Consider the following 21,369-nt stretch of genomic DNA (forward strand, 5'->3'; position numbering starts at 1 on the left):
CAGTCACAGCCCATTAATGAGGGAATCTATGCCAGTGACAGTGTTTGGGTCTTTCATGTGATTGTGAAGATCTACAAGACACACATAGCATTTCCTATACACAGAACAGTCTCCCAATTCCTAACTGGCTTATAAATGATACATTATATTATTTGTGCTGCTTGTGAGGTTTAATTCTAATAAATGAAAAACATCTGACTAACTCTAAAACACACACACCCACGCGCACACATGTACATGAGTCAAACTGTTTTTCCTACAGCAAAGCACTAGGCATGCCCTATGGGCTGTAAACATTTGCTGCTTTTTCTTAAGCAACAAGGAAACAGTGTATTTGATACATTTTTGTCTTTTTTTTTTTTTTTTTTTTTTTTGCCATACAAAATTCTTGGTAAAAAGGGATTCCTGATCTAACAACCATTTTGGTGAAGGTAGAAGAAACAAAATGAGGCTCTCATCTGTAAGAGATGGGGGTGGGAGGTGGAGTGGTTGGTGCTGAATTTTTTCCTTTGACAATCCCGGCTTTAACTCAACCCGATGCACAACAAACACTTCAGCTTCAGGACATCTCATGACCATCGGTGCCATTCCTGCCTGTCCTGAGTGTGTCTTCCAGTCCGTGTTGTTGCTGACACAATGGTGTGCCTGATGGGCACCATGAAATGCTCTTCAGGTTACTTAAAAAAGGTCTTACTCAAGTATAAAGCTCTACAAAATAAAAAAAAAAAATCACACCAGTACCTGATGCAGAGATATCCAATTCCCCTCCAAGAGGGAACTTTAAAATGCCCTGAAAACATTTATGTTCTGTATTTGAGGTCTTGAAACTTTTTTTTTTTTTTTTTTTTTTTTAACATAAAAATATCCAAGACTATCAGTACTTCCAGGCTTAGTTCTTGAAGCGTGTTTGTTCACAAATATGATTGAATTTCCTGCAAAAAGAAACATTTTCGAGTTACACAAGATGGTACCATACAAAGTCACAGAACTACACAGGGCTGGGTAAGGTCTGACCACACCCTTTTCCTACAGTTTCTAGAGTCCAAGTCCTGAAAGTTCAAATTTCTAGAAGCTTACTTTTTGTATGGGTTTATTTTATATCCTGCAATTTTGCCAAGACTGAATTGTTTCCATAAGTTTTTGGATGATTTTCTAGGATTCAAGTATGTCTTATCAATTGCAAAGAGTGAACATTTTATTTCCTTCTAGAAGCTTTCTAATGGGGTCTGCAGACAGAGAACAGCAGTAACCCAAACTTCCCCAACAGTCACTCATCTGGCTTCTACTCCTTAAAGAATTAAGACAAACTAATTTTGTTTTTGGCTTCCAGAAAGACACAAAGAACAGTAATGACACAGATGAGGTGGGTGTAGTGAGGAGGGACAAGGGCCACCGACCTGACAACTCACCACTGTTGCCCACTTCTACTCCCAGCCTTAAAGCCTGATCACCAAAGAAGTCCCTATATGTAAAATATTTGTGTTCCTCAAAAGTCTGATGTAGATTCATTATAAAATTTGGTGATTTTGGCAAGGCAATTGGGATTAAGTGACTAGCAAGGGTCAAATGTCTGAGGGAAGATTTGAACTCAAGTCCTTCTGACTCCAGAGTTGGCACTTTATTCACTGTGCCATCTAGCTGCCCCATTATAAAATCTGGGAAACAATCTAATTTGTTCCATTGACCTTGACTGCAATTGCAGAGATCTAAGAATTAATTCCTGCCCTTTCCTCTTTGTGCTGGGAAAACAGAAGGTCCTCTAGCATTTCCCAGATTTCAGGCTGAAGTGCTTAGCTGCTTTCAAGCTGGAAGCATTTTCCTTAACATTAGATGGTTACATATAATTTAATATAATATAATATAATTTTTTTGCCAAAATATTTCCTCTTTAAAAATTATGTGGAAAGTTAAATGAAATCCTACATAGGGAGGGATGATGTACCTTTTCTACTATTCTCTCATTTTTCCTAAAATTTTTCTTCATCCTAGTTTTCCTAATAAGTGGTACCTCCCACAGATTTGGTTCCAAATAATCTACTTTAGAATAAAAAAAAACACTACCTGTCTCTGAATCAGCACCCTCCTCTTCCCCTGCATATTCCATTAAGACCCATAATCCACAGGCTCAGTTACTCACATGGCATGGTGAGCTTTAACCTGAGTCCGGCAGTTGCGCCCCCAGTAGCAATCAGGACGAGATGTTACAGTCCCTGAAAAAAGGCCAAAGAGTCTGATTAATGGCTGTTGTAAACAAAGCAAAATGTAGGTTCCTGGAGAACATTAACATTAGTAACAACTTGGATCTTGGCTTCTAAGAGAATTTAATCCATTGGCTGGGAAAACATTTCACCAAGCCCCAGTAAAGAGAAATGAAATTGTTTCCTTCCCAACAGGATGTCTTTATTGAAAAACATTTTTGCTGGTGTGGATATGAAGGAAGCCTCTAACATGCCTCTGGGATGGAGCTGCATTAAAGTAAGAAGGCAGTTCTTTCCCTTTTTTCTATCCTCAGAGCTGCAAGCCCATTCTTACAACGGGCACACTCCTGGTCTCATTGGAGCCCAGAAAGCAGCTGAGGAACTCCCCTCTCCCCTAACATTTTAGTTTACTTCCTAATTACATGGAAAAAAATTTTAAGGTTTTTTTTTTTTCAAATTATGAGCTTCATATTCTCTCCCTTTCCTTCCAACTTCCTTGTCCTTTTCCCTCCCCCCAACTGCCATAGAAGGTAAGAAATTTGATGTAGATTATACATGTATAGTCACACAAAATATTTCCATGTAAGTCAAGTTGTGAAAGAAAACAAAGATAAATCCCCTTCCCCAAGAAGGATCCTTTGATCTGCACTGAAATTCCGTCAGTTCTTTCTCTGGAGATGGGAAAGCATTTTTTAATCATAAATCCTTCAGACATGTCCTGGGTCCTTGTATTGCTGAGAATCACTAAGTATTAATCATTGTACAGTATTCCTGGGAATGTGTACAATGCCCTTCTGGTTCTGTTGATTTCACTTTTGCTTCAGTTCCTGTGAGTCTTGGCTGGATAGCTCTTAAAAAAGAAAACCAGCCAACTTCACTGCCTGGAGGCAGTTTTCCTCACCTGGTAATTCTGAAGCAGGGATGTTTTGTCTGTACTGGTATGTCAGCTCTCGAAAGTTGCGTAGGCCACAGCAGTAACAAAGCACAGTATTTCCAGTAATTCGGTAATCTAGAAAAGAAATCCTTATAAACATCAGCAAGACATAATCCTCATGCAATGTCATGTTTTACAAAGCTCCAACCATTTTGCTAATTGACAAATCACGAATAGTATTTATTCATGGTAAAATGTCAGTAATGCACTAAAGCCAAACCATAGAGTGGCTTGTGCCTCAAGAATATGTGTTCAGACATCACAGAGCGAAGCACTAGGCCTGGATTTAGGAGCGCCAAGTTCAAATCCAGCCTCAGGTACTTCCTAGCTGTGGTGCCCTGAGTAAGTGACTTTACCTCCCCTTAGCTTGTCTCTTCATCTCTCAAATGGGAATAATAAGTGCATTTGCCCTTTCAGGGTTCTTGTAAGGATCAAATGAGACAATATTTGTAAAATCCATATAAATGTTAGCTATTATTGTCTAAAAAAGTAGTTCTTTACAGAAGATGATAAGACTACTAATGATGATGACAACATTTGCATAGTGCTTACTATGTGCCAGGCAGTGTTGAAAGCTTTACAATAATTTGAGTCTCAAAAAATCCTGGGAGGGAGCTTCTATTCTTATTCCCATCTGCATAGGAGGAAACAAAGGCAGAGCTTAAGTGACTTGCCCAGGACTCCACAGCTAGTAAGTGCTGGAGGCCAGATCTGAACTCACATCATCCGGCCTCTGGCTACCCACCATATTGCTGGATGATCTCAGTGGGGTTAGTGAACAAGGGGCTGAGGAGAGAATGGAGGGGGCAGAGATGATGCTGTATTAGTGAAGTGGCGGAGAGGAAGGAGGAGACCTCAGAGAGGCCTGAGCCTAACTGTAGGGAAAGAGGAATCAAAAGAGGAACGGCTGTGACCAGGTGCTGGGGACGCAGCAGGGATTGGGGGTCATGGAAGCCGGCAGGTTTGCTCTGGTGAGGTGAATGGATGAAGGGAGGAGGTGACTACGCTTGGTGAGAAATTTTAAGGAGCAAGGAGGTGGATAGCACAAGATTCGCTCATACAATCTTATTCTCCTTAGGAACGAGCCAACTAAAGCAGGGAGGGGAGCCCTGGGTTGGGAGAGTGAGTGAGCAGAGTGACCTCGCCCACAGCAGGCACTTAATACAGGCTTGCAGAAGGAGATGGGGAGGTCCGATGTATGTATTACATAAGGCAGAAGAGACCTGTGAGCTTAAAGGAGATTAAGGGAGTGAGAGGTCAGACTGATGCTGGGGTCAAGTTCCGAGTCCAGAGGAAGATGATGGACCAGACACTACAATCACTGAGAAAGTTAGGGGAATGACAGAGTTCTTCCAAAGATGAGATTCACTAAGGAGTCAAGCCAGGAGAAGAATGTGGAGTCTAGAATGAGCAGTGGGGAACCACACTGACAGACATCTTTCATTCTTGACTCAGGGGATAGAGACCAAGACAGATGAATCTGAATTTGCAGTCCAGCACTGGGGTGAGAAAGGTGATGGGCTGCCAGGGGTGGTGGTCAACAAGCCTGAGGTAGAGTGTAAATGGATGGAGAGGGTGGTGAGGAGATGGACATCATGTTAGATCATGAGTCACTCACTGCTCTCCCCCAAAGTACCCTTCTTAGGAACTTCGCTACCGCTCTCCTGATGGTCCCAAGCTTGCAGCCCCAGGATCATCCTCAGCCTCCATCGCTGCACACTTTCACCTCCATCTGCCCCCTTTTGCACACAGATCCTGTTCTCCCACAGCCCCAACACCTCTCACCAGTGACCCCCATCCCGTTTGATCTCCCTGTCTCTGGCCTTCCCTCCTCTATCCACTGATCCTGCCCATATTTTGCACTCTCCTTAGTAACTGCCACTGGGGCCCTACTGGCTCTCTGAGTAAAGGCAGACTCCTCTTAGGCACCACCCTTCCCGCCCCAGCCTCACCCTGTAGCCTGCACTGGCTCCTCCTGGCAGCCTTCCCTTGCCACACCTGGAGGCTCCGGCCACAGCCCTGCCTCCTCTTTGGGACCCTGGGGTCTCCCTGCTATGGGCACTTTATCTCCCCAGCCTTGTGTGCCTGCCTGGGTGGGCCTGCCTCTGCCTGCATAATCTCCTCTTGTGAGTCATTTCTGTCTCTGGGCCCCAGCACCAAGCATGAACCACACCTTATCCTGATAACAGGGCTGCTGCACTTTGCAGCTAGGGAGGTCCTGCAATACCCATTCTACGTAACTGGTAGCCAGAAGGGCTGGCACAGCCTGGGGCTGGATTGGAATTCATTTGTCTACTGCACGAGCTGGTTGTGTCTCACTAGGGGGCACTAAATAACCTCATGCTGCTTGATGGGGTAATGGTGGGCCTCCATGGCCAGGCTGGGGTCACTCTTCTGGAACACTGTTGGCAGCCCTTATTGGCCTGGGCTCTCCCAGAACTAAGCTGGCGCCACGTTCCCCAAAACCAGCGGGTTCTGGAAAGGAACCCTTGGGCACTTGTGCAGCCTCCATCTCTCTGTAGTTTTGCTCTGCACCCCTAACAGTGAGGAAGGTTCCTGCCGTGGGCTATGTGGGCCGGAAAAACAATTTACTGAGAGTTTTTCACCATAACAGTGAAGCTTACACTCTGCCAAGGTCTGGAAAGGGGTATTTTTGAAAATTTAGAAAGTATGAAAAGCCAGCCCAGACATGCCTGAAAGCAGCAAGCATAACGAAGTGTCACCAGGGCCTCTTATCGGGGGGCGCTTTGGGGGAGAGCAGTGAGTGACCCGTGATCTGTCTAACATGATATCCATTTCCTCACCACCCTCTGTCCTAAACTTACACTCTATCTCAGGCTTGTTGCCCACCAAGCATCCAGGGGGTTCCCTGAAGGGTCACCATATCTCCAAAGGAGGAAAATCGAGCATCTGAGATGATCCAAAAATGAGACACTCACCTGACAAGAGAAACAGTCCCCTCTGAAGAGCCAGCAAACTTTCATTTAACACATTCTTCCATGTCAAGTTCCGGGATGTTAGGTAAGCCTGTAGGGAAATAGGCAGTCTATCAAATATACACAGAGAAAAAGGAAAAAAAAAAAAGAGAGACAGAAAGGGGAAAGAGAAAAAGGAGGAAGGAGAGAGGGAAAAAAGAGTGAGCTAGCTAAAACGAGCTGGGCTAGATGGCCCCCAAACAAAATGCTGTGATAGGCCCACTGTGGTCACAGCCATGATGAGAACGGACCATCTAACTGACCAAGGCCAAGACCACTAGCACTAATGACAGTAGCTTTGCTGGTTAAAGCTCGAGTTCATCTATCTACTGGAGAAGTCTGTGAGGACAGTAACAAATGAAGTAGACATCGTCTGGACTCTCTTCTGAGATCAGAGACTCCTCTGAGTCTCAAATAAATTTTGTATTCTTGCTTAGCCAGACAAACCAGTCATATTCTCCACACTGGCCCATGTGATTAGTGCTGGACCAGAACTCAGGAAGTCCTGGGTGTGAATCCTGCCTCAGACATTTAACTGTTCTGTGACCCTGGCCACAGGCTGTTTCATTTGTAAAATGGATGCAATCAATCCCCATGCTGCTGCCTCAATGACGTCCTCCCTATGATTTACATTGTAAACAGCAGCAAACACAAACTATGTTAGAAAGCAATCAGATCTGCCCATGAACATTTTAAGTGATCTTCTTCTGGAAAACCAGATGTTGTATTATTGAACTGAGAATGGAATTTCTTTGCTTTTAACTTAAAGCAGAAGTATGCTTTTGGCTTCTATAAAATATAATGATGAATCTTTAGAAGCTGCAACTATCATATTAACATTCAACATTTCAGCCAAGAATGAGAACTCTGAATTGGCCTTCTGGGAAACTCCCTTCACATTCTAATGTCCCACAATTTTTACTTAAGATCAGGGGGCAGAAAATTTAAATCTGGCTACTGATTTTATTTACTTGTTAGTAAATACAAACTATCAGAAAGTTAGAGAAGATATTTTCAGGCTGGCAGTGATTTAGAAATCTTCTGACAGACTAAAGTGGAGAAGAGCTGTGGCTGATAAAGAAGTGATAGGTCTACATAAAGCTTCATCGATGTAGAGTAACTTTCTATGCTTTTCTCTGACGGTGATTACTAAATACTTTTTATTTTTCATATGTTGCTCCTTTTATGTTTAAAATAAAGGAATACCTTTAGAATATCTGATTCGTAGTTGTTGTTGTTTAGTACACCATCTAAACATTTTTCACCAAGATTTATCTCTGTTGAGAAGGGAGAAAATATATTATGAAGTGTCTTAAAATTATTGCTCAACTAAGATATATGACAAGCAATTTTGTAATCACTGTGGAAAGAACAGATAAAACTAGAGCCAAGTGAATAATGGAAAAAGAAGACTTCCCTGATGCTTTACTCTAAAATGTGAGCCTTTCAAGGTCTCTCATGTACTTTCCTTTGAGGGTGGGCAGGTCTAAAAATTGCAACCCGCTTACTTTCATTTCTAGTGCAGCTTTTTTCCCCTAGAAATTGGTGGAATCCCATTTTCACAAGAATTTCATGGTTTCCCAAATATCAGGCTCTATCCTGATTTCTGACAAACAAGCCATTCTAACTTTCAATCCTGAAAGAGTTTTTGGAGTTTGTAATGAAGTCTCAGCAGATGATCTTGGAGAATTAATCAAACTTGGTGATCATTCTTTCTGGACTTAGCTAGATAGGTCCCTTAGTACTGGGATGGTTCTGGAAGGCTTTAGACTCCAGGATCATCATCACACTACAATGAGGTATCACAGCAAGACATTAGGAGAAACAGTATAACAGGTGAAAGAGAACAAATGGCACCTGGCTCGTCACAAATGCAGCTTGCCCTTAACTTGGATCTCTCTGTTGCTCTCCTGGAACCTCCTCCCTCCTGGTCCCCTCCCGGTTTGCCTCCCACTTCCTTCCCCTAGTGCCTTCCTTGATGACTCTCATTTAGCCAGGCCGCAGCTTGTTTCCACGTGGCTATTTGCATGGTGTCTTCCTGTCATACTATGAGCTCCCTGAGGGCAGGAACTACCTTCTTCACATCCCTAGCACTCAGCCCACTTCCTAACACATATGGGGCTTAATAAATGTGTCTGGACTGACTGCCGACACCCTCAAGCTCAGAGAGAAAACACACAAAGGAAAAGCCCATTTCCTGGGTGACGGAGGAACTCCTCAGTTCTGTCATTACCGCAGAACGGTGCCAGGCAGCCCGAGCAGCCTGTCCGGGTACAGCCCCAATACAGGTGGCAGAAGGGCTGTGAGCACACGGCGCCTGTGGGACACAAAGGAGAGACGCGTCAGACGCCCATGAGGTCAGTGCTGTCCATGGCGGGGCAGTGACGGGCCCGGCCTGGGCAACCCAGAGAAACCGAACCCACCCACGGAGGTCCCAGACAGCAATGGCCCTGGAAACATCGGACTTCTGGCAGTTTATAGGACACAGGAAAAGGCTCTGGGGAAGTTCAGGCTCGTCCTTCTGAGCCCTTCCCCTATGGAGAGGGGGGCTGCAAGCAGCCTCACTTACACTGCTGGGGGGCAACGACATGCGGGTTCTGCTCCCGCTCAGCTCGACGGTCTGGCATGGGCTGGAAACAGCAGGTGCATATGGCGTGACTTCCTTGTGAAGGACACACATAGTCCTGGGTGGCTGGATCACAGACCAGAGTCAGAATTGAGCACAAAGTACGACTGCTGAAGCCCCCCAGACAGTGCTGTCCTCAGACCATGTGCCTGCCCTTGTCCCCCTAATGCCCCTTGCAACCCCCTCTCTTCCTCCAAGGCACCAGTGATGGCCAGGGCTTCCTGATGTTCCCCATAGCCAGCAGTGGCTTTTCCTTCCCCAGAACTTTCCTACTACTTTGTCCCTTTCCTGTGGACTCGTCACACACCAAGCTCCATCACAGACCCTGACAGCTGACTTAACTTTCCTCACAGATCATAAATTTAATAATTTATATTATATATATATATATGTAATGATAAAAATTAAATAAAAAGGTTGAGAGTAGCAACTGTGTCCTGTGCATCTCTGTACCTGGCACTTAACACCATCCCTTACATTCAAATGCTTATTAGTAAGTGCTTGCTTAAATGGGGATCCAGAAATCTGATTTTCATCACCTGAATACTAAGAGTTATTTTCCTGCTTTATGTAAAGGACAGAATGAGCTCAAAAAAGTTACAAACCAAGAAAACAAATCATTGTTGTTATTCCTGCCGAGAAACAAGGTGTTTTTTCCCTCAAATGTGAAAAATGATCCACACAATTCCAATGCCATAATGGATTAGAGAAGCCACCTCCTTCTAAAAGTATCTGGGCATCTACTACATACCCCACAGCTGTATTTTGGGGACTACACTTAAATATACTAGAAGCACTGCCGCATACACAAAAGTAGGCAAGAGAACACAGAGAACATTTGGCCTTCAGCCACAGCCAAATCATTTTTAACCTATGCTAAAAAGTATGGAGTAATGAGGTTCAAAGAATATCTTTCCTTCTGCAGTTAACAGACAGAATGAAAAGTTCCTTTTATTAAAAAAAAAAAAAAAAAAAAAAAAAAAAAAAAAAAAAAAGGCCTCTAAGTGAAAACAAAGAAAAAGTATCTCCAGCTCTCCAGAGGTAGAGAAGGGGGATGCTGACCTTCATCAGGGGATGGGGGGAGCTGTCAGAGGAAAAGTCACTCAGAAGTTTTCAGAAGAAAGAATAGTGGTGGTCCCGAGACAGCTCTCTGTCAATCAGAGAGAGTGGTTATTTTCCCCGAGGTTCCTTAGGGCACATATCTGCCCCCCATCTATGACTCTCCTCTGGTTGGGGAGATCCCAGAAGACTCTGCTGATGACAACACAACTGGGCCGACAAATGGAAGACCTGGAGCATCTAAGGGGAATCTTCATGACTGACACCAGTAGAAAACAAGCACAGATGGGAAGGGAGCAGCTAGTTTAGAAGACAGTTTCCGAGGATAAAACATAAATTACTTGACCAAACCTTAAAATGCAGAAATAACAGGCTCTTGGCCAGGCATGGAGGACACCCTATGAGAGGTGGTAAAAATGTGAAGGAAGCAGTGAGAACTTCTAGTCTTAAATCTGATTGTCAGCAAGAAGGAAGAAGGGCTAGCTGCATGACCCTGTGTAAGTCACTTAACCCTCAATTGCCTCAAAAATAAACGACAAAAATGAGGAAAAAATGGTTGCTGAAATGAAAACGATGAGAATTTTCAAGGAAGTAATGTCCATTCTATTTGAGAAATTGTAGTAGAAAAGTTGAGAAAAACCAAGCGTTGTCTGACACATAGCCTAGATTTTTACAAAGCAGATTTCAAAAGATATGGAAAAAACATGAAATTCTAAAGGGGAAGTTGGCCTGGCAGGGAAGGAAAACCAAAGAGTGAAATTCTGAAGATTTGTAAAGACAAAGAGTTCAACAAGGAGAAGAAGGGGAATTGTGTAAAGAGGCACAAACATTTGGACTGAAGGACATTTGTAAAAGATGGCAGCTGGGTAGATAACTAAGGACAAGTGTGAGCATGAACTAAGGCAGGCAAGGAAAGCGAATAAAAGCAAAGTATTTTTTAAAACTTCCTTGGGGGAAAAGGAGATCCAAGAAAGGCCTGATGCAGAAGAGGAAGGGAAGGGAGCTCTGTTTAAATTGTCTCTTACTTTTGTTTTCTTGCCAGGGAGAATGATCACTGGACTAGAGAGAGCAGTGATGATTCATAGGGGGCTGGTGAGTAGGGAATATTCTAAGTGAGGCCATGATGTCCTTGATGAAAACAAGTCATCAAGTGCCTCTAGAGACTGCCCATCCCTGTGTGGAAAGAGCTGGGAGAGCCTGGAGAATGTGGAGAAGGGCAAATGTCCTGACTGACTCCTTTTAGAACTCTAGGGTGTAGAAGAAACACCTGCAAGAGAAAGGCCAGTCCACTTACTTAGGGCTGTGCTCCATGGGACTGTGTCTGTCTGACTGTCTCCAGGGGGCCCCCCGGGGCCAGAGCTGAGGTCTAGCCTGCCTGCCTGTCTTGGACTTACACCCCCAAGCCCTGATAGTGAGTGTTTCTGGGCCCTCCGCCTCGCAGGCTCCCCGGCCAGCTCCTATCTCCCCAGCACCATCTGCCCAAGCCCAAGATCTGCCCACAGGACAATTCTATCAGGAGGGCCTATTAGCAACTCTAAAACTCAGTGTGTCTAAACCTGACTACCTCCCCAGAGAGCCTCTTCAGATTTCCCCCCAACAGCCTCATGTCCACTCAGCTTTTTATTTCTAAAAGCCTGGCGTTCTTCCCCTTCCTAGGTCCCATCAGTCTCCCTGGCGCCGGCCACCTCCTCTTTCCCCACTGACCTCTTCCAGCATGGACCGTCCTTCCTAGCCCCTCATAGAGTGCATGCTGACCTTCTCCCCAGCTTGTCGCAGCTTTTGCCCGGCTGCCAATTCCTTTCCTTGATGCACCTGTGTCTCCTCTGCCCCGACTTTCATCCTACCGTCTCAGGCCCTCCACAGACTCATCTGCTCTCGTGGGATTCCCCTTAGACACAATCTCGGCTCTGCCCAAACTGGACTACTTACCATCCCCTGTACAGAACGGCAGAGTGGGAAGAGTGCTGGACTTGGAGTCAGCAGAGACCTGGACTCGAATCCCGCCTCTGATATTTACTAGCTGTATGACTGTGGGCAAGTCATTTAACCTCTCTGAGCCTCAGTTTCCTCATCTGTAAAACGGGGATAATAATACCTGTAGTAGCTGCCTCACAGGACTCTTGTGAGGCTCAAATGAGATCATGGGTTAACTGTTAAATCGCTATAATAAGTGCAGTTACTGTACAATCATTACTGACACGTGCCCTGGGCTTTCCCTGCCACCATGCCCTTGATCAGCTGGAAAGCTGATCCCTATGTTTGACACATCCTTGCTCTCCCTCCCCCGGCTGTACCGGCCTCTCCTTACCTTTCTGTACGCCTCTTAGACCCTTGTCCCACAGAGATACTAGACTCTAGGATCTACACAGGCAGGCAGGATCTTGTCTAAACATTCTCCCTCGCCCAGTGCCCAAACAGCAGGTACTAAATATGTGTTGGCTTGGACTGAATTCTGATTATTCTCTGACCTCCTTCCAGCTCCACACCTACACTTTCCATAGGACAGGTATTGGAGGAGAAGAGACTGGACAATAAATGCTTAAAATGGAAGTCAGACCTTTATCAAAAGTAAAAAAAAAAATTTAGTTTAGAATGAAAGAAAGCTATTCAGAAACTTCTTTGTGTGTTTCATTAGCTATTCACCTAAGCACTATTTATTCTTAGGATTCAAGTACTCTTTTCCTGAACAAGCTATCACATGCTGATTTTTTTTTTTTTTAGGGGGCTCTAATGAAGGGAAGAGGAAGTTCCTTCTTACTGAATTTGAAGGACTTAATAACATTTTGAGTCCCAAAAGGGCCAAAAATGTGTTAACATGGCAGTTAACCATCCCCTCATCCCAAAGTTTTGGATGTGGCCACCAGCATGCATTTTCTTGATGCCTTGGCTTGTTTATTTAAGCCAAAGCAGGTCAGAAATCGCAAACTGGAAGGGATTGGGAAGGACCCCAAGGGAAACCACATGATGGGGGTAAGGGGTGACAGCTGATAATCAGAAGAAAACAGAAAAACAAAAGAGCACACATAAGCAGGTTAGGTCATCAAGAGCCAGCAGGATGCGATCATAAGACTGAGAGCTAGAACACCCTTGTGATGAAGGCAAAGAAGTATAAAACACATTTCAAAAGGATTTCCATTAAAACTGTCAAATTAAACCAAGTTTTAGAACTTTTAAAGGAAAGCATCATTTACCTGGAAAATTAACTCCAATGGAAGACTTTCCTCCCTGACCCTGAGAGCTTGTGTTTCTGAACACTTTCTGTACAACACTGAGGCAGTCAGTGCTGCTGTAATGATCCCCATTTCACAGAGGAGGAAAATGAAGCTCCAAAGGACAAAATGATGTGGCCATGGTCTCACAGCTGACAAATGACCGAGTGCGGACTCCCACCGAGTACTGTGACTCCAGATCCAGCCCTCTCTCTTCTCGCCTCCCCATGGTGCCACCTACAGAGGGGCTTCCACCTCTGGACCCGCAGCAGCACATCCCGAGCCTCAGGGACTACTACTCTGATGTCACTCACCTGCAGGAAAGCTGGCAGAGGTGGAGGGGGCATCTGCAGGGGCCTCGAAGGCACCTCCGTCCCTCTCAGGCAGCAGACAGGGGGAGGGTGGCACGGCCTGCCTGCGATAACCGGGACACTGTCGGCACACCACATACGGCTGGCTGAAAGACAAACAGTGTTCAGCCCACTGTTAGCTCCCTCATCAGATTCTGGTGACGATGGGCATGTCATCATGCCCCTGATGTCCATGGGCTTCACTTCCTCTCCAGCCTGGAGGCAACTGGATCGGTCACATCTGCTAGGCTGAGGAGGGAACACTGGTGAATTCTGCCTCTGTGACTGGGGGCCAATCCCCTTCCCCTCCTCTAAAGTGGCTTCCTGACCTCTAAAGTGGGCCTGGACCCCCAAACCTCTGTCTTGGGCCCTCTATTCTCCCCCTGCACTCCTTTCCTGGGTGAATTCAGCAGCTCCCAGGGGTGAGGATTTTCAGATCCATCTATCCAGTTCTAACTTATCTCCTGAGCTCCAACCTACCTGTTATACAGACATCTAGAAGGGGGTGCCCAGGGACACTGAACTCACCATGCTCCGCTCCAGTTCCCACCCTCTTCCTAACTTCACTATCACTTCTGAGAGCACCACCATGGTCTCTGTCACCTAGGATCATCACCCTCAAGACAGACTCTTCTTTCCCCTCAATGTGGAACCAACAGCTTGGTGTGGTCCTTCCTGCCTTGGTGGGGTTTCACCCTCAAGAGCAAGCCCTCAGGGTCCTGTCCACACCACTGCGTGGCCTGCAGGCTGGTGTCCTGTCCTCCAGCCCTTCCTGACTGCAGGCTGCCAAAGTCAACTCCCTAAGGGGCATGTCTGGGTGGGTTGGGCTGTTCCCTTGGGCATCTGGGACTTCCCAGGAGATCTCGTGTGGATCTTTCTGGTCTTCCTATACCTCACTGCCATTGTCCCTCGATGTCTCCATGCTCCAGTGATAAAGGCCTCCTTGCTTTTCCTTAACTGAGATACCCCACTTCTCCCCCACACCCCTGGGCACTTTCACTGGCTATTTCTTTCTCAAAGACAGAATTCTCTTCTTCTTCTTGTCTCTTGGCTTCCTTCAGGTCTCAGTCAAAGTCTCCCCTTCTGTAAGAAGCTGTTTCCAATCCTCCTGAATTTTAGTGCCTTCCTGGTGAGAGTATCCCCAGTGGACCCTATCTGTATCTTGTTTCTACATCATTGTTTCCATGTTTTCTTCCTATTAGACTGAGTTCACTGAGAGCAGTGACTAGTGCTTGCTTTTCTTTGGGTTTCTGTGTCTGACAAAGAGTAGGAGCTTCTTGGAAGCTTGAGGATTCTGAGGGCCCTGCCAACTCCACATCTATGATCCTATTACCCAGCTGTCTCCCTCTCATAGAATCCCACAGATCCAAACCTATGTGGGCCATACAAAGCCAACCTGAAAAGTTCTAGGAAGGTCTTACCCAGCCTCTATACAATCAAAAGAACTCTCAGCTGGACAAATGGAATTTAAGATTCATTTTCTGGCCTATCAGCTGGGAAATGACCAAATGATCACAATGGAACACTACTGTGTTATAAGAAATAACGAGGAGGAAGTGAAGTCAGGAGAACAACCAAGATTATATAATGATCAATTCTGATGGACATGGCTCTTATCAACCATGAGGTGACTCAGGGCAGTTCCAGGGATCTTGTGATGATGAGAGCCATCTACACCCAGAGAGAAGACTGTGGGAACTGAGTATGGATCAAAGCATTTTTTTTGTTCTAGTTTGCTTGCTTTTTCTTTTTCATTTTTTCCTCTTTTTTGATCATTTTTTCTTGTGCAGCAAGATAATTGTGGAGATGTATATAGAAGAACTGCACATGTTTAACAAATTGTATTACTTGCCGTCCAGGGGAAGGTGGAGGAAGGGAAGGCAAAAACGTGGAGCACATACTACTGGGCTTATATCCCCCAAATAGATACTAAAGAAGGGAAAGGGACCTGTATGTGCCAAAATGTTTGTGGCAGCCCTGTTTGTAGTGGCTAGAAACTGGAAAATGCATGGATGCCCATCAATTGGAGAATGGTGGGGTAAATTGTGGTATATGAATGTTATGGAATGTTATTGTTCTGTAAGAAATGACCAGCAGGATGAATACAGAGAGGCTTGGAGAGACTTATATGAATTGATGCTGAGTGAAATGAGCAGAACCAGGAGATCATTATATATTTCAACAACGATACTGTATGAAGATGTATTCTGTTGGAAGTGGATTTTTTTGACAAAGAGACCTAACTCAGGTTCAATTAATCAATGATAGACAAAAGCAGCTACACCCAAAGAAAGAACACTGGGAAATGAATGTAAACTGTTTGCATTTTTGTTTTTCTTCCTTCTGAATCCAATTCTCCCTGTGCAACAAGAGAACTGTTCGGTTCTGCACACATATATTGTATCTAGGATATACTGCGACATATTTAACATATATAGGACTGCTTGCCATCTAGGGGATGGGGTGGAAGGAGAGAGAGGGGAAAAATCAGAACAGAAGTAATAATGTAAAGGGATAATGTAAAAAATTATCCTAGCACGGGTTCTGTCAATAAAAAGTTATTATAATAAAAAAAAAAATGTGGAGCACAAGGTTTTGCAAGAGTGGATGCTGAAAACTATCTTTGCATGTGGTTTTTTTTTTTTTTAATTATAGCTTTTTATTTATAAGATATATTCATGGGTAATTTTTCAGCATTGATAATTGCAAAACCTTTTGTTCCAATTTTTCCCCTCCTCCCCCCTTCCCCCTCCCCCAGATGGCAGGTTGACCAATATATGTTAAATATGTTGAACTATAAGTTAAATACAATATATGTATACATGTCCATACAGTTATTTTGCTGTACAAAAAGAATCGGACTTTGAAATAGTGTACAACTAGCCTGTAAAGGAAATAAAAAATGCAGGCAGACAAAAATAGAGGGATTGGAAATTCTATGTAGTGGTTCATAGTCATCTCCCAGAGTTCTTTTGCTGGGTGTAACTGGTTCATTTCATTACTGCTCTATTGGAGCTGATTTGGATCATCTCAGTGTTGAAGAAAGCCACGTCCATCAGAACTGATCATCATGTAGTATTGTTATTGAAGTCTATAATGATCTCCTGGTCCTGCTCATTTCACTCAGCATTAGTTCATGTAAGTCTCTCCAGGCCTTTCTGAAATCATCCTGCTGGTCATTTCTTACAGAACAATAATATTATTTCATAACATTCATAACAAAATAATGTTATTTCATAACATTCACATACCACAATTTATTCAGCCATTCTCCAATTAATGGGCATCCATTCAATTTCCAGTTTCTGGCCACTACAAAGAGGGCTGCCACAAACATTCTCTTTGCATGTATTTTGAAAATGAAAAACTTTAATTAAAAAAAAAGAAAAAGAAAAAGAAAAAAAATGACAAGCAGGTTGTTTTAGAAAAAAGATGGACTCACATGAGTGTTTGCATGCATTAAGTAATACAGAGTGAAATGAACAAAACCAAGAAAACTTTGTATACAGTAAGAGCAACATTATACAGAATAAATGTGAAGATTAAAGTACCTTGAGTAACAAGAATATTCATATTGATAATGAAGGACCTTTGAAGAAAAATGCTCTTCACCTTTATAGAAGGAACTGACATATGGTTCCATATAGATATCTATACCAAATGTTGGGCTTTTCTAGTGTGGAAATGGGAGAGAAGGAAAAGAAGAAGGAGGGAGAGGAAGAGAGAGCGTCTCCAGTGACGGTCTACCATGGCTGTATCAAGAGTTAACTGCTGACCAGAATCTTCCAAGATCACTCATAAGCCCACAATTTTCCACTTTCTTTTCTAGTTCCATCCACACCTGAAGAACATCCTAGCCACTGAACATCACCCTAACATAATAATATTTCCTTGAACTCTTAATCTTGTTTCCTTTGCACATGTGAGTTCATCTACTTTAATACCTCAAAAATTCATGATTTCTTGGGTGCGAGTCATATTCCCTCTACTGATGCTGATTACAATCCCCTCTATTAGTTAGATAGAGTTGCTGTGACTGCAAAATTTATCATCTCCTGTGGTCATTCTGGTAATGAAACCTCCCTGAATTTAACTGGGCTGGTCTCAAAGTAAGAGACAAGCCAATGCCAGGCCTTCCTAGACTGGTGGGAGCTGCCAGAACTTGTTTTCTACAGGGTTGATCTTGCAGAACTAAGGGTCACACCTCTGCATTTACAAGGCATTATAGTAGGAGAGGGAGGGAGGGAGTATTTGGGGAGAAGAGGCTGCTGGATTTAATCTGTCTTGCTTCCACTGTTTAATTGTAAAGCTCTCATGGGCACCATTAGGAGTTTTCTACAAATTTTTCCCCCCATCACATTTGATAGCCTAAGTTAATCAGAGCATACATGTTGGCAAGCTAAAATCACCAAACTTTCAAATGAGCTAACCAACTTCAGCACACAGACAACTGGTCAGCATGTAATGTTAAAAGACTAGAGGAAGGTCTCTCTGGAACATCAGCAGGTCCTTTATGAAGGATGCATGGGAAGACAGGTAAGTGCACAGAGTGAGTGTGGGTGGGTGATTGTACCAATCAAGAGTTGTCAACATGGAGAATCAAAGTGTAGTAAAGTACTACAGGATTGCATTTTTGACTTTAATCTTGCACTCGTTTTTATCTAGGTCAAATTATAAATGATGCACTTACCACATATGTAGTAATACAAAACTGGAAGGAATAAATAGTATTTTATATAAATAGGTTGGAACTTGAGAAAATCTCAACAGGCTGGAAAGTCAAACTCTAAAAAGATGAACTATAATAAGAATAAATATCCACTATTAGGATGATTGGACAGCTACTGTACAAGATCTAGTCTAGCAAGATTCAGGGTGGACCAGGGAAAGAACTCTGGGAGATGACTATGAACCACCACTACATAGAATTCCCAATCCCTCTATTTTTGCCCAACTGCATTTTTGATTTCCTTCACAGGCTAACTGTACACTATTTCAAAGTCCAACTCTCTTTATACAGCAAAATAATTGTTTGGACATGTATACATATATTGTATTTAACTTATACTTTAACATATTTAACATGTATCAGTCAACCTGTCATCTGGGGGAAGGAGGGAAAAAGTTGGAACAAAAGGATTTGCAACTATCAATGCTGAAAAATTACCCATGCATATATCTTGTAAATAAAAAGCCATTAAAAAAAAAAAAAAAGATTCAGGTGGATCATCACCAGATTGGACTCTAGGTAATGCTTTTTTCATCTTAAGCAACTCTCAAAGACTCCTAAAATAAAGATAGATTGAGATCTACAACAATAGGCTGAGTCCTACACCAACAAAACCAAAAAAACCTTGAAGTAAATGTAAATGTAAAATGTAAAATGTACTAATGTAACTAAAAGTTACCTGCCCAAGTACAGGATGGGGCTGATTTGGATTTAATATCAGTTCACAAGAGAAATAATCAGTTTTAATTTACTGTATATGCAATATGAATCAAGTAATGTAACTTCTAAAAAGAGTTAATATAATCTTGGGCTGAATTGACAAAAAAGCATAAAGTTCCAAAGCAAGAGATACACGCCACAGTGGGTAGCCAACTCTGTTCAGTTCCGGCTGTGATACCTTAAGAGGAACAAACTGAAAGTGAGAGATTTGGATTCTGAAGGGTCTGAAAAAGCAATATGTGATAAAGTCAAAAGAATCAAAGGCAGAACATTTAAATGAGATCCAAAATTAGCTTTCTTCTGGGCTTCTATATATTATGTCCAGGCTGGTTTAAAAGGATAGAATTAGGACCAAAAGGACCAGTGTGTGAAATTACAAAGGAATTAGATTATGGCTAAACAAAAGAAAGAACAAGACAGCATGCCCAGTTTGGCCGGTGAATATCCTGAATTCAAATCCCACCTCAGACACTTACTCACTGTATATCCCTGGACAAGTTCCTTAACCAATGTGTACTTCAGTTTTATGACCTGTCTTGGAAAGTAGAGGGTTTTTATCTCTGGAGGTTTCTAACAGGCAGGATGACTAGCAGTCAAAGGTTGCTGAGAAGGGAGCCTCCAACAGATGGAAGGCTGGTCTGGAGAGGTAATCTCAAAGTTCTCTAATTCTATTATTTTATGAATAATCCAAAAAGGGAGTAAGAATTGTTTGTGAAAACATCAGTGATTGCAGGCCAACACTGAGGAGGATCCTAGATGGGACAGGAGGGGAAGAGGGGGGGTCACCTGATATCTGAAGATTCGCTGTCCACATCAGACAGTTCCAACAGGTCCTCGGAACTTCCCTCCTCATCAGAGAAGGACCTTCTGACTTTTGGCTGAAGCATGTCCTGTGTGATTTTATTCCTGGCATCCATATTGCGCACATCCTCTTCATTACGGCACTTATCTAGGGTTCAGGAGGAAACTCTCTCAGAGCTGAAGGCAGCACAGACCCCCAGACAGGCCTCCAGCCATTCAGCGACTTTATCAATGGCCAGGGGTGGGCTTCCTGGTACTTGCCTGGGTGCTGGATAAGGTAGGCCTCAACCAGGTTGTTCAGGATGTGGTTTTTGCATATACGTTCGACCGGACACCGGCACGTGGGACAGAGGGAGGATCGCTCCATCCAACCTGAATAGCAAGCGGCACAGAAGGTGTGCATGCAGGGCTGCAGACTGAACATAAAGACAACACAGCTCATTCATCACGGAGGCCTGCCACCCAGATGGGGGCTTCTGCCCATGTGCACTGATTTTAGGGGGTAAGATGGGGTAAAAAACACAGATTCTGAATTGAGGACCCAAGGTCAATGCCAGCTGTCCCATATACCAGATGGGCGACTGTGGGCAAGTCCCTTTGCTTCTGTGGTGTTGGGGCCCTAGTCCACAAAACATCCAGGAGTCTACCCAGTTCTGACCCTACAAGCCTCCTGGGGCTACCTGAACCAGAGAGCCTGACAGAGGTGGGTCCCGGTACTACATTTCTCAGAAAACTTCCCTTCAGTCTTGTCCCAGCTGCCCCAGCCCCCTTCCATCCCCCAGCCCAGCAGCAGACTACCTCACACAGTCGTGCAGCAACTCCTGACAAATAATGCAAGTGAGAGTTTCTTCCATTTTGTCTGGTTTCATATTTTCTGCTTTCACTTCCTCAGGAACGGCCCTGCTGTTTTTACACTGGTCTGCAACAGACAACTGCAGACTCAGATTCGTATGCCCATCTGGAAGAGAAAGGGCAGTAAGCAGTAAGAGTGGGTTCCGACTCTTCTGCAGAACTACAGGACCCGAGGGGCTCATGGGTATCTCCTTTAGAGAGACCCTAAGTGGCTGAGGGCAGGGACACTTGGGGTGGGGATGGGGATGGGAGATAGACATAAGGACAAGACTTCAGGCAAATACCAAAAAAAGGTCCACATGAAAAGGAATGGGTTAGGGTTAGGGTTAGGGTTAGGATTAGATGATTAAGGACATGGCGGGAATGGCCCTGCCACAGGGCAGTCTCTGTCAACTCCAGTCATAGGCACAATGCTGGGAATGAGGCTGAATAGAAAAGGGGAACCCACAGGGACAGCCCTACAAGGCAGCGGCAGAAAGTAAATAAAAGAGAGACCTCAAATACAGACCAGGGAATCTGACATGAGGAACACAGAGGAAAGAAAGAGACCAGATAATTATAGGGCTCTTGTGAATCAGAGAATGAGCATCTGGAATAAACAGTAAGAGAAGACAAATAATGAAAAGAGTCAGAGAAATCCTTTTTTGGAAAGGACTGCAAAAAAAAAAAATTTTTTTTAAACTAATGAACAGGATTAGCTGAAAGGGAGGAGAGGCCAGGGGAATCTACCTAACTAAGGAAAAACCATGTCTGCTTGGTTATACAGGAAAGAAAGGAATTAAAAAACAAAATCCTAAAGGAAAAGGTGTAACAAATGAGAAGAGGGGATCAGAGGTAAGGGAAAGAGAGCCGGTGGAAAAGGGCCATCTTTGAAAAAAGATGAAAGTAAATGAAGGAACATAATACTATATTTATT

General features: G+C 43.8%; 1 protein-coding gene across 1 annotated transcript in view; it reads right to left on the bottom strand.

Annotated features, from left to right (window-relative positions):
- Positions 1 to 350: 350 nt before the first annotated feature.
- Positions 351 to 21,369, bottom strand: part of CHFR (checkpoint with forkhead and ring finger domains) — a 39,450-nt gene continuing 18,431 nt past the window's right edge. Inside the window, exons 7-17 of the mRNA XM_031956428.1 lie at positions 20,400 to 20,559; positions 19,863 to 20,017; positions 19,587 to 19,749; positions 13,316 to 13,458; positions 8,677 to 8,799; positions 8,341 to 8,424; positions 7,314 to 7,384; positions 6,072 to 6,159; positions 3,100 to 3,207; positions 2,138 to 2,210; positions 351 to 932 (exon numbers count right to left, since the gene is read on the bottom strand). Of these exons, the coding sequence (XP_031812288.1) occupies positions 890 to 932; positions 2,138 to 2,210; positions 3,100 to 3,207; positions 6,072 to 6,159; positions 7,314 to 7,384; positions 8,341 to 8,424; positions 8,677 to 8,799; positions 13,316 to 13,458; positions 19,587 to 19,749; positions 19,863 to 20,017; positions 20,400 to 20,559 (1,211 nt within the window). The 3' untranslated portion in view covers positions 351 to 889. The remainder of the gene's footprint in view (positions 933 to 2,137; positions 2,211 to 3,099; positions 3,208 to 6,071; positions 6,160 to 7,313; positions 7,385 to 8,340; positions 8,425 to 8,676; positions 8,800 to 13,315; positions 13,459 to 19,586; positions 19,750 to 19,862; positions 20,018 to 20,399; positions 20,560 to 21,369) is intronic.

This window comes from Sarcophilus harrisii, chromosome 1 (assembly GCF_902635505.1).
Source record: "Sarcophilus harrisii chromosome 1, mSarHar1.11, whole genome shotgun sequence".
Taxonomy (NCBI): domain Eukaryota; kingdom Metazoa; phylum Chordata; class Mammalia; order Dasyuromorphia; family Dasyuridae; genus Sarcophilus; species Sarcophilus harrisii.